The 12,428-nt window shown below is 37.5% G+C and overlaps 1 protein-coding gene across 1 annotated transcript in view; it reads left to right on the top strand.

Annotated features, from left to right (window-relative positions):
* The window catches only part of NEB (nebulin), a 221,727-nt gene that overhangs the window by 181,436 nt on the left and 27,863 nt on the right, over window positions 1-12,428 (top strand). The window contains exons 160-167 of the mRNA XM_015814350.1: window positions 1,208-1,312; window positions 2,115-2,219; window positions 4,284-4,388; window positions 5,485-5,595; window positions 6,034-6,144; window positions 10,070-10,183; window positions 10,296-10,400; window positions 11,736-11,840. Coding sequence (XP_015669836.1) covers window positions 1,208-1,312; window positions 2,115-2,219; window positions 4,284-4,388; window positions 5,485-5,595; window positions 6,034-6,144; window positions 10,070-10,183; window positions 10,296-10,400; window positions 11,736-11,840 — 861 coding nt within the window. The remainder of the gene's footprint in view (window positions 1-1,207; window positions 1,313-2,114; window positions 2,220-4,283; window positions 4,389-5,484; window positions 5,596-6,033; window positions 6,145-10,069; window positions 10,184-10,295; window positions 10,401-11,735; window positions 11,841-12,428) is intronic.

Here is a 12,428-nt window from a genome sequence, read left to right as displayed (position 1 = left end):
GGACAATTATAATCCCTTTGGTCAGCCTATAAGGTGGAGAAAGGTGGAGTAAAGTAGGGCTCCTTCCCATTCTTTTTTCTTTTTTTGCTTTTAAAATATTTTCCCCTTGTTGAGGCTGTAGGCGGGAATGAACATGATTGCAATTAGTGGGATTAATCTCTTTTTGGAATGAAAAAGCTTTGAATTGCGCCGATCTGAAAGCTTCCCTACCAATCCCAAGTGTCCAGTATTCTTCCATGTGAATGAAAATATAGATTGGCGTTTTGGAAGGTTCCAGAAGCATTTCCAAAAATATGGGTTGTCCTAGAGCAGGGCTTTTCAGCCAGTGGTACGGGTACCACCTGTGGTACATTGGCACCTGGGCAGGTGGTATGTGACCATCCTAGAAAAGTGGTAGCGGGGGAGGGGAATGAGCTGAACCGGTGGCAGCACCGCACAAGCCTGAGCAAGAGATGGCTGGAGCTGCAGGGCTGTCAGGGCTCAGTGGAAGTGCCAGGATCAGCGCTAGGCTCCAACTGGAGCTTGGCGCTGATCCTGGTGCTTCTGCTGAGCCAGAAGAAGTGCTGATCAGCTGGAATGTTGCAGCATCTCCAGGGTCTTGTGATTTACATTCAGATGCTTGGCAACTGATTCATATTTATGATGGTCACAGTGTCCCAGGGTCATGTGAAGTGACCAAAACCTGCTGCAACCACCCAGCAGACGGGGGGAATAAAAACTAAATACCCCCCACCCCACCCCCGCTGCCAATCCTCAACAGAAATGCTCACAACAATGAAAACCTTGGACAGGAGGAAAAGCGCCACCGGGTGAGCAGGCAGGTGTCTTGCTCGGCTGTGCCTTGGGGGGCACTTTTTTCAGTGCCATTGTAACTTCGAAGAGTCACTAAGAGAACTGTTGTAAGTCGAGGACTACCTGTACTTTATCACTTTTTTCCTTTTTATTTTTTTTGATCATCAAGTTTTTGACACCTTGCTAGGCGACTGGTAGTACTCGGATATTGCCATATCCTAAAAGTGGTACAATGGGTGGAAAGGTTGAAAAGCCCTGTCCTAGAGAAAAAACTTTTGGCCACTGGTGAATTAAGGATCAGCAGTAGTTCATTGCATGTCAGCACAAACTCTAGTACGGCATTGGAATGTATTCCATTTATAAGCCTTTATTCCTGTGACAAGGCTGCTGACGTTTTCCTTTGTTTTATGAACAGATTAAATATAAGGCAGATCTGAAGAAACTTCACAAGCCAGTGACTGATATGTCTGAATCTCTTGCGATGAATCATGTTTTGAACACCAGCCACCTTGCTAGCACTGTAAGCCTGTTAGCTAAAATGAGAGTTTAACCTTTTTATGCCTTCCTAAGATAATATCTGCTAACAACCTCTGCAACATCTTTCTTCCTCCTTGACTGTTCCTAGGAAATCACCTGGTAGTGATCTCTTACCTCCTGCCTGATGACAATCCCCCATGTTGACTAGCAACATTAATACCTCAAGTCTTCAAAACTTTTTCTATTACTTTTAAAACAAAAACACTAATAACATTAAATACCTAACTAAATTTAATAGCTTTTTTACTTTTATAACTCATATTTTTACTAACAAGTATTATTTTAACTTTTTTATTTTTTTTTTTAACTCACAACTACTATTTTGAAACAATAATTCTTTAACTTTTAAAACCACTTCAGACTTAATCTGCTTTTTTCTGAACTTTTATCTTCTTGCTATAATAAATTCTGCTTGTGGATTTGGTCGATGCATCTAGTCAGCCATTTTGTGACACAAAATGCTGAACTAAATCACCCTTGAATAGTGTTAGCTAATCCCATTTTATATTCTTAAGGGAAAACCAAGGGGCATCGTTCCATTTTAACAGCATCACTTATTCACCGCATCGTATTTCTTTGGTTCTTTCTTCTTTTTATTCCTGTTTTGTAATTTTGTCCCTTTTTGCCTTATATTTTTCTTTCTTCTCTTTTATATATTTCTTTTACATTTCATTTCTAATGTCTCATTTGACTACTGAGATGTTTGGGTAAGGTGATCAAGAAAAGCTGATCTGGTTAGGACAATTTTTTAACTATTGAGGTGGTTTTTGACGCCTTCCCTTTAGTACCAGTACAAGAAGCAGTACGAGAGGAATAAAGGTCACTACCACGTGGTTCCAGATAACCTTGAACAGCTCCATCTAAAGGAGGCTTCAGAACTTCAGAGCATAGTAAGTCAGTTAAGTGTTTCACGCTACTTATATTTATAATACAACTGCCACATGTCACCGTATCTGTATTCTTATCCAAAGCATGTCAAAGTTCTATAGACTTTTGGCATATTAAGTATGCAAGTGTATATTTGGTATGTTTGGCTCTTCTTGCCAGTAGGAATTGGAAACTAACCTGGAACCCCTACCCTGATTTAGTTTAAACTGAAATCCTGGATTTTTTTTCCTCATAATAGGCCATAGATTTCACTCAAATTTTATTCTAGGCAATATAATCCTTCCATATTCTTAATAAGCCAGAACCTAAATAATATATGTGCATCCAGCCAGTTATTTCTGGATTTCTAATATGGGATACCAAAGTGCCTAGTAACACTAGACCCAGAATCATTTAGATAACTGCAGTGAAATGGACGGTGCCTAAATTTAATAAGTAAATAACTAAAGAAACAAACAAACATTTCCAGCAGGCTCCATGTCCACCTGATTTTATTAATGCCATAATGTAAAGCAAACCATAGCCTTAAGCATCAGATTTATTTCCAAGATACTTTTGGATTACACTCCCAAAATATATGCTTAGAAAATACAAATAGCGAAAGGCTGTAGAACAGTACTTGGTTTGAAAATGTGACTAGTTGCCTAAGAGAATGCTAAATGTAAGCTGTGTGGTAGACAACATCATGAGGACAGCTACATGAAATGTTTTGTAACTGTCCATGTTTCCCATGAGGATGACTTTATAAGAATGACCATGAAGTGTTCTCAAAATTTTAAATGTATCCACTAGGTCACTAGTGAAAGATATCTATTATGTGTTGGCATTGGGTGGAACTAGTAGCTTAAGAAACATTGTGCAGGTGAAGGAAGATTAGATTGAACCACATATCATAAAAACTAATGTCCCATATTCAGTAATTAAACCAAAGCTGAAAGTAAGTTAGATAATTAGCAAGGCAACAAAACATAATCAGTGATGAAGTGCTTATAGGAAGAAACATGAAGGTTTTGGAGTGTTCTACACAGATCTCAAAGTTGAATAGTATCGAAAGTCTGTGGAAAGATTGTAAACATGCAGTGCGTGGGATGAGACCTAAGAATATTTCTGAGCTATAATACTTCTTGCAAAGAAAAGTAGGGAAAAACAAGAATAGATGTTTTCAGTTAGTGGCAGGAAACATTTGAAAATCTGTTTATATGCTAAAGAAGGCATTACAAATTGCTGACTGTGTCCAAACTGTTTCACCTGGCATAGTTGTTACTTCCATTTTTTTGAATCTGTAAATTGGACATAAAAGACATGGATGCATTCAGCTTCACAGAAAGATCTATTTGACTTCAAACAATGCAGCCTTATTCACTAACGCAGTGATAGCGAACCTTTTAGAGACCGAGTGCCCAAACTGCAACCCAAAACCCACTTACGTATCGTCAGGTGCTGGATGGACATGGCCAATTGGGTGGGTGTGGCCAATTGGGTGGGTGTGGCCCATTGGGTGGGTATGGCTGCGGTGGTAATGGCAGACTGGGTGGGACTAAAAAGTTCAACCAGTCAATTCCAACTTTGGGAGATCTTTTTTTTCCCACGAGAAGTTGAAATTGATTGATTGAACTTTTTTTTTTTGCACACGGCGGTGGAGGCCTAAAGTGAAAAGGTTTTATAAAACCTAGCTGAAGGCCTAGGACTGGGGTGACAGCGCGTGTGCCCACAGAGAGGGCTCTGCGTGCCACCTGTGGCACGCGTGCCACAGGTTCGCCACCACGGCACTAATGGATTCATTGAAACAGTTTCATTGAAATACTTTTTAATCAGTGGTGCCTAAATATTTATGTGCAATTCTACTGGTTGTGGCTGTTGCTTTTGTTCACTGGTTAAAGTCACCTTGACTGATGTGGTTAATACATTCATCAATAAAAATACATTTATTTTGACATAGCATGTTATACGACCACAACAATTGTATTTTTTTTTATTCGGGATTAGGGTTGAGTGAACGATGCGTCATTCTGTACGTGTCTTTTTAATCTGCTACTGTGGGATAACACATGCCTACCTCTTGACAGGTGAAATACAAAGAAAAATATGAAAAGGAAAGAGGAAAACCCATGCTGGACTTTGAAACACCTACATATATCACTGCTAAGGAAGCCCAACAGATGCAGAGTGAGGTAGGAGGTTACTAATCAGATATTAGAAAACATCAGCGAGACACTGAATTGTGGTTATATTGTTTCTAGCAGTTTAAATCATAAATATATTCTGAAGGTATTTTCGTAACAGGAATGATCGTATCTTTCTGTTTACTGATTGAATGACCATCACGGCTTGTTTTATGGGTGCCAGATAAAAGCCCAGCCCTTCTGCTCATTCTCCATCCTCAGACTACATCTATACAATTTTATTCCCATTGTTTTGTTTTCAGAATCACCCTTTGCTGGGCTTCTAGGACTCATTTCAATTTTATTTCTTTCATATCCTTTCATGGGCATTTCAGAATATTGTTGAATTATTGGAATATGTTCATTCCAATATCAAATTCATGCAAAGCGAAACTTGGGTGTAATGTTTGATTCTGTCAATTGTTTTCATTCAAAGGAAATATAATACCCAAATGCAGAATTTATGGAGTTACTCGCTTTTTTTTAACTTCCTTGGACCAAGCATGCAAACTGGAAGTTTTCTTTACCTTGTGTTTTCTAATATTTTCTAGTGTGTTAGATCAGAACTTCCATCATCCCAAGCATGTTGAGTGAGAACCACTGGACTTGTCATCCCACACATTTTGTTGGCACTGGGTTTCTAAGACCAATGATCATTCTGTCCTTTTTCTTCAACCTGCTCCCCAGATACTACAGTGTAGAAATTTTGCTTGTCTAAAGGCCAGATTTACGTATTATTGCTTGCAAGTACATAAAATATTAATTAATCATAGATTAGGACAATTAAAAGCATTAAAGTCCCAAAGGTGCTTTTTCAAGAGGCAGCTGGGCTTTCTTGTCTTTCTTTGAAGATGCTGGAGAAGCTTCTTGGATGAGAAGCGAAACATCTTCAAAGGAAAAACAAGGAAGTCCAGTTGTCTGAATGACTAAGATTCTCCATGCACATAAAAACATTAAACTCCCAAATGGTACAAAGGCAAAATTGGATCCATAACTAACTAATCATCACATCAATTTAAAATGCCTGGAAATTATTTTTACAAAGCCAACATTAATTCTATTTTTTTTTTCTTTTCTTCTCACTCCTTCTTCCAACCTCTATTAGAAAGAATATAAGAAAGATTTTGAAGAGTCCATTAAAGGCCGGAATCTTATTGGTTTGGAGGTTACACCATCTGCACTGCATGTCAAATATGCCACCAAAATAGCAAGCGAGGTACCAACTACTCTTCTGACTTCTGCAATGGAAAACTCAATTATCTCCCCCAAATTAGACCCTTCACTGTTGTCTTTGCCATGCTTAAACTTTAATTTTAAGTTTAAAAGTTATTTTTTAATTTTTTTCTTAATTTTAACTTTAATTATAAGCATGATTTAACTAATAGTGATGCCTAGTTTTTTTCTTTATCTTTTTAAAATTTGTTATATTGGTGGAACCAATCAGAGTTGTCTCATTATATATACCTTTGTTTGAATTTTTAGGTAGAGTTAGTATAACAAGATATGTGTGTTTGGAAGGCAAAAACAACTATTTAGTCTAGGAATTATTTACTAATTCTTTTTATTCTCCTTTATGTTTTTTCCTCTCATTGATTTCCCTTTGTTCCTACTTACTTTTCTCTTTTGATTTATTTTCTTGTGTTCTACCCTCTAGAAAGAATACAGGAGAGATTTAGAAGAAGGTGTAAAAGGCAAAGGTCTAACAATTCTAGAGGAGACACCAGAGTTACTTAGAGCAAAGAATGCAACCTATATCTTGAATGAGGTAAGTTTAGGAATCTGAAAGGTAGATTTCTATGGTGGATTAAAATGCTTAGTACTGGTCTGTCCATTTCCTAATTTTGTGTCCAGCATGTATTCAGATAGAGGAAGGACATTTTTCAATTTCAGTTTCTAAGTATTTGGATTATTTTAAATTACACAAACTAACAAAAATGTGAAAGTGACTATAATAAGGATCAACACAACTGATAGGGAAAGGAAGGAAGGAAATTATGTTACAAAAAACAACTTCAAGAAACATCATATTTTTTTAAAGTCTTCTTTATTTCTCTTGTCAAAAAAGACAAATTCAAATGTTGACACACACAAACACACATGCACACATATATACTCAGTATATAGAGTAATCAGTAATCAGGCAGCATCACAAACAGGTGCAATTCAAATATGTGAACAACCGGTTCTCTATGTGGATGCCTCTTCCGGAAGTCCATTCTGGGCCTGGGCAACAAAAATTAGCTACCAGTTCTGCTGAACTGGTGCGAACTGGCTGAATCCCACCACTGATCACAAACAAATAAATTAATTAGAAAAGATTAGGAAATAATCAGTGTATGTAAGGAAATACTTTATTTTGCCCCTCTTCTTGTCATTTATTGATAATGATTATGCAGTTCTAAAGCAAAATTAAAAAGAAACAAAAGCATTTTGACAGAGATTTAACCAAGGAAAAGGAAAGCATTCTATTAATAATCAGCTGTGATTTAAACATTAATAAATTACATCCAAACTATAAAACCTTTGTGGAGACCCAAAATAAGTCAAAACCCACACCAAAAACTACCAAGAGACCACATAAAGCACGGGTGTCAAACTCACCGCATCACGTGACGTATCATGACTTTTTTGCTGGAGCTGGGGTGGGTGCAGCCTCTGCATGATGTAACTGGCCTGCGGGCCAGCAGTTTGACACCACTGACATAAAGGCTTTCTTACTCCCCAAAATGATTATAGGTGGTGGATGCTGAGTCTTTTGAGTTAAAGGAAGACTATCTATTGAAAAACCAATATTGTCAGAAGTTTGATGGCCCTGTTTAAACACAGCCTGAGCTGTATTCTGTAATTTGCTCATAAACTAGCGCATAAAACCTAACATCCACATTTATTAAGGAAATAGATCTAGAAGGGGAACAGATTGCCTGATTTGGGAATAAACTTGATGTTTGTTTCATGAAAATTTAAAGGTAGGGATTTGCATGAAAAAGTTTCATTACGGACTCCTCATAAAATAGCAGACAAAAATCCAATCTAATTTTTATACCAATCAAATGGAAAATCATCATAATCAATAGTCACTTTCCGGAACTGTGGTGATAACTTCTTGAAGGAAAAAAAAAGTCACTTCAGGAGTTGTTCTTTGAACTTCTATTATAAATTATTTCTGAGTAACATTTGATAAGTTGAAAACAAAGATAGCCGAACCTAATAAGATGAAGATTCATTTCATGAGCAGTAATTCTCACATATTTTTTTTTTTGCATTGTCAAATTTCCTTAGTAAAATCAGGAAAAGCTAGATATTTTTTTTTCCAGTTAACCATACACAGTGAACCCATGGTCTTTTTCTGTAGCCCATCCAAAGGAATTCTTTATCCTGAAGAGGCTTAATTAATTGATTATGGATAGTCTTCCTGATCCCACTGAACTCCCATGATCTTGCAACTAAAATATTCTGTTTTCAACCAAATCCATTTTGAAATGTTTAGTACCAACAGTGTTTTTAAAATGGTTAACATCTTTCTCTAACCTCAAAGAGAACAGCCATCACCTTATTCTTTGCAGCTGCCAACAGTGACACACTAAGGAGGCAAAACATGTGTCACAATTTCTTAGGGCAGGGCTTTTCAACCAGTGGTACGGGCACCACCTGTGGTACATTGGCACCTGGCAGGTGGTATGCGACCATCCTAGAAAAGTGGTAGCGGGGGAGGGGAATGAGCTGAAGCGATCGCAGCACCGCACAAGCCTGAGCGTGAGATGGCTGGAGCTGCAGGGCTGTCAGGGCTCAGCAGAAGCGCCAGAATCAGTGCCGCTTTCCAGCTGATCGGCGCTCCTTTGGGGCTGTCAGGGCTCAGTGGAAGCGCCAGGATCAGTGCCAGGCTCCAGCTGGAGCTTGGCGCTGATCCTGGTGCTTCTGCTGAGCCCTGAAGAAGCACCAATCAGCTGGAAAGCAGCACTGATCCTGGCCCTTCTGCTGAGCCCAGAAGAAGCGCCGATCAGCTGGAATGTTGCAGCCTCTCCAGGGTCTTGTGATTTACATTCAGATGCTTAGCAACTGATTCATATTTATGATGGTCACAGTGTCCCAGGGTCAGGTGAAGTGACCAAAACCTGCTGCAACCACCCAGCAGACGGGGGGAATAAAAACCAAACACCCCCCACCCCACCCCCGCTGCCAATCCTCAACAGAAATGCTCACAACAATGAAAACCTCGGACAGGAGGAAGAGCGTCACCGGGTGATCACGCAGGTGTCTTGCTCGCTGTGGCTTGGGGGGCACTTTTTTCAGTGCCATTGTAACTTTGAACAGTCACTAAGCGAACTGTCGAGGACTACCTGTATTTTATCACTTTTTTCTTTTTTTCTTTTTTTTGGTTATCAAATTTTTGACACCTTGCTAGGTGACTGGTGGTACTCGGATGTTGCCATATCCTAAAAGTGGTACAATGGGTGAAAAGGTTGAAAAGCCCTGTCTTAGGGCAACACTGAGACAGATAACAAACAAGCTGTCTTCAACATTCAAAAGACACAAAACCAACTTCTTTTGGCTCTGATAATAGCAGTTCATATAGCAAATAAGCAATGATCCAGATATAAATTCCAGCAGGATGATGAGGATAACTTTCTTCCACAAATTTTAAAGCACATTTTTTTAATCTATGCACAATTTCTGCAAATTTATGCATTTTTTGGCATAGCGTTTTCTCTAATTGATACATCACAGGGCTATTCATGCATGGATCTATGAATTACACAGTTGTATTAAAATAGGAACTAGATGATTTTCACTGCAATCACATTATGTATTTAAAAATTATTTTAGCTTGATTTTTTTTTAAAAAAATCAAGGATTTTTTAGGTTAATAGTACATTTAACTATTGGTTTGAACTGATCCTGCATAAATTGAATTATTTTCTTGGAAATTATAACAATGGAACATTTTTAGCAGAAAGGAAAAGATCTGCTAGTTATTACATTTACCTTTTCCAGCTTTATGGCCTGATTAATTTAGTGGATTCAAGATAAATCAGATATTTCTTACTGAATTCAAGAACTAGTCTACAGTATCTTTTTAAAAATTCTCTAGTATTTCATACAATTATTTCTAACCAATCCATGCTGATGTCTTATATAAAGTATTCATGGTTTAGTGTCTTCCCAATGAAACAGGGTATTTGAGGTTCTTAATTTTGAATTCTTAATTTTTTCCCCTGTACACATTCTTAGTTATTTTGGTTGACATGTCTTCTGAAGCCAGGTTAAAACATTGTATCACCTCATAATTATATAGTATATTTTATTAAATTGAAGATGTTGTAAAAGCTAAAAAGAATGTGTGCCAAAACTAATCCCACATGTAGCTATCATTTTTTTAAATTTAATTGGATGTTATCTGATTTGTAATCTGATCTGATCAATACCTGATTCTGAAATCTGACTGAAATGAGGAAGATTCTGTTGTTCCTGAACACAACATTTTTATCAAAAAAATCTTGAAATGAAGTCAGATCTTATATCACATTGCAAGTTTTAATATTTCTTCTATAAAATAGATTGATCTTCCTTCCATCATACATTTACATGAGTAGGTTACATATCAAGGTAACCTTGGAGTATTGGGGTGAATTTCATTTGGGAACAAGCTGTCTGTTCAGAGGTTATATTTTTATCTCTGTCTTTACCCACAGAAAGAATATAAGAGAGCCCTGGAGATGGAAATCAAAGGAAGGGGATTAACAGACCATGCATTGGAGACACCTGATTATATGAGGGCAAAGAATGCCACAGATATTGCTAGTGAGGTTGGTGATTAATGAACATCATTTGATTTCCTGCTATATAAAATAAAAAAGCAAAGCTACATCTGTAAATTACTTATTCTGGATATCTCCCTTGTAATGTTTCTCTCAACAGCTTAAATATAAGCACTCTGCAGAAATGGAAAAAGCCAATTATACCACCGTGGTTGACACTCCAGAAATCATCCATGCACATCATGTGAAGAACTTTTCCAGTAAGGTAATGATGGCCCTGCAGATGGAGGGGAACTCCAACTCCCAGGAGCCTTAACCAGCATAATAAATAATGAGATACTGAGACCTTCTGAAATAGGTCCCTGTTTGTGTGACCTTGAGAGTGAATTGTAAATCCTTCCAATAAGTGTGGGGTATTCTACACTGTTGGACATTTTCGCTTTCACTGGTGACCTTGCTTTCATTTTTGCAATCGTTTCAATTTGGAACAAAACTACTAATAATTAAAGTTTTTAATCACTGGGGAAATTCATATAGATTTCAAAGCAGGGGATGGTAACCACAGATCACATGCCCCTAAAATCTCTTTTTATGTCTTTGGAGTACAGCTGAATTTCTTAGTCAACTGCCAAGAATCATAAGTATAATTTCTCACTTTTTTTTTTTTAGCAGAGAAGCATTTGGTAAACGAGTTTCATTCCTCTTTAGCATTTAACAATTCCTTAAAAAATAAGAAAAACCCAGTCTTCCAAAATCCATTATTTCTCTTCCACCCCCTGTTTGATGACATTACATCTTAATATCTGTGGCTCTTAACTTCCCCCATTTTTTAAAATCCACTTCTTTTGGCCCAGTTTACACTTCTCAAATGAATACTTAAGTCACAAAAGCTATGACCTGAATGTCACTGATTTTAAAGTTAACAGATAATACCATTATTTTGGGCTTCCCCTGCATAAAAATAATGGATTATTGTTTTCCAGATTTCCAAATATTTTCTGAAAGAAGTTATTTAGCTTGCTTGATCTAGATCACGTTAGACAATTGAAATCTGGAAAGTGCCAACCCAAGCCATCACACATTTTAACAAATGTACTTATTATACCTATATGCAATGTTTGTCATGCATCTGCTCTTATTTTTAAAGGATTTCTTCCTTAGACAATGAAGATGACTAATTGATTAATGATGAGTCATCGGATTGGTGGTGACTCTTAGTGACCACATGGATAGATTTCCTCCATGATGATCTGTCCCTAACCTGGATCTTCAGGGGTTCCAAGTGGTGCATTTTTTTCACCAGTGTAAATGATTCATTCACTTTGCTGTGGTTGTCCCCCATCTTCTTTATCCTTCCATCTTTCCCAGCAACAGAGAACTAGCCTTCCCATAGTATGACCAAAGTATGATAATGTAAGTCTGGTCATTTGAGCCTCAAGTGAGAAATCTTTATTTGAAGAATAAATGACTTTGTCTGATTCCTGTGGTGACTTTGCTATGGTCCCTAGACAACAAAAAGTGTTTGTGTGTATCTCTCTGCATGGGTATTTTAAAAATGACAATCTTACTATAATAATACATTTTTTAACCCGCATAACAGAAAAAGTATAAGGAAGATGCGGAGAAAACCATGCCGTACTATGTGTCTGTGCTAGAGACTCCAGAAATACAGCGGGTCCGAGAAAATCAGAAGAATTTTAGCATGGTATGTATATGCAGACTCATGAATTCCAAGAAAGCAAGCAGTGCTCCCCTGAAGTGCAATATTATTTCCTTTGCTCTATAAGATACGAAGCCTAGTGGGTAGAAAACATTTTGGAACTGAAATGTTTTGAACCTCACCTGCTTTGAGTTTGAAATAGGTCGCTTGTACCTTGCTAGAAGCATGCCTGATGCTGTTCTGACCATGCTCACAGTTGTCAGGGATGCTGATCATGTAGGTCAAGAAAAAGGAGACAGATTCCAGGTATTTTCCAGAGATAATTACCACTCTCTCTAAGGTAGGTTCTTGATTATCGCTTTGCTGAGCAAGAAACTTAAAAGTTTGCCCTCAATGTAATAACTGCACTTTGAGCCTTTCTTGATTATTTTGAAAGCAAGTCCCACTGAGATTGGGGGGCTTAGCTACAAATAACTTATTAAAATTTCTCAAGGAACTCACGAATGCAGAATACTAAATATTAATAACACACCAGGATTTGACTACCTCTTGTATTATATTTTGAGTGACCTTTGTTCGCGCTGCTGTAAATATATTTTCCATACACCCTCTCTTGACAGTTTTATAACTTTA

The sequence above is a fragment of the Protobothrops mucrosquamatus genome, unplaced genomic scaffold (genome assembly GCF_001527695.2).
Source record: "Protobothrops mucrosquamatus isolate PMUCROS unplaced genomic scaffold, P.Mucros_1.0 scaffold_87, whole genome shotgun sequence".
In the NCBI taxonomy this organism is placed as follows: Eukaryota; Metazoa; Chordata; class Lepidosauria; order Squamata; family Viperidae; genus Protobothrops; species Protobothrops mucrosquamatus.
This window is presented reverse-complemented; position numbering and strand designations above follow the sequence as displayed.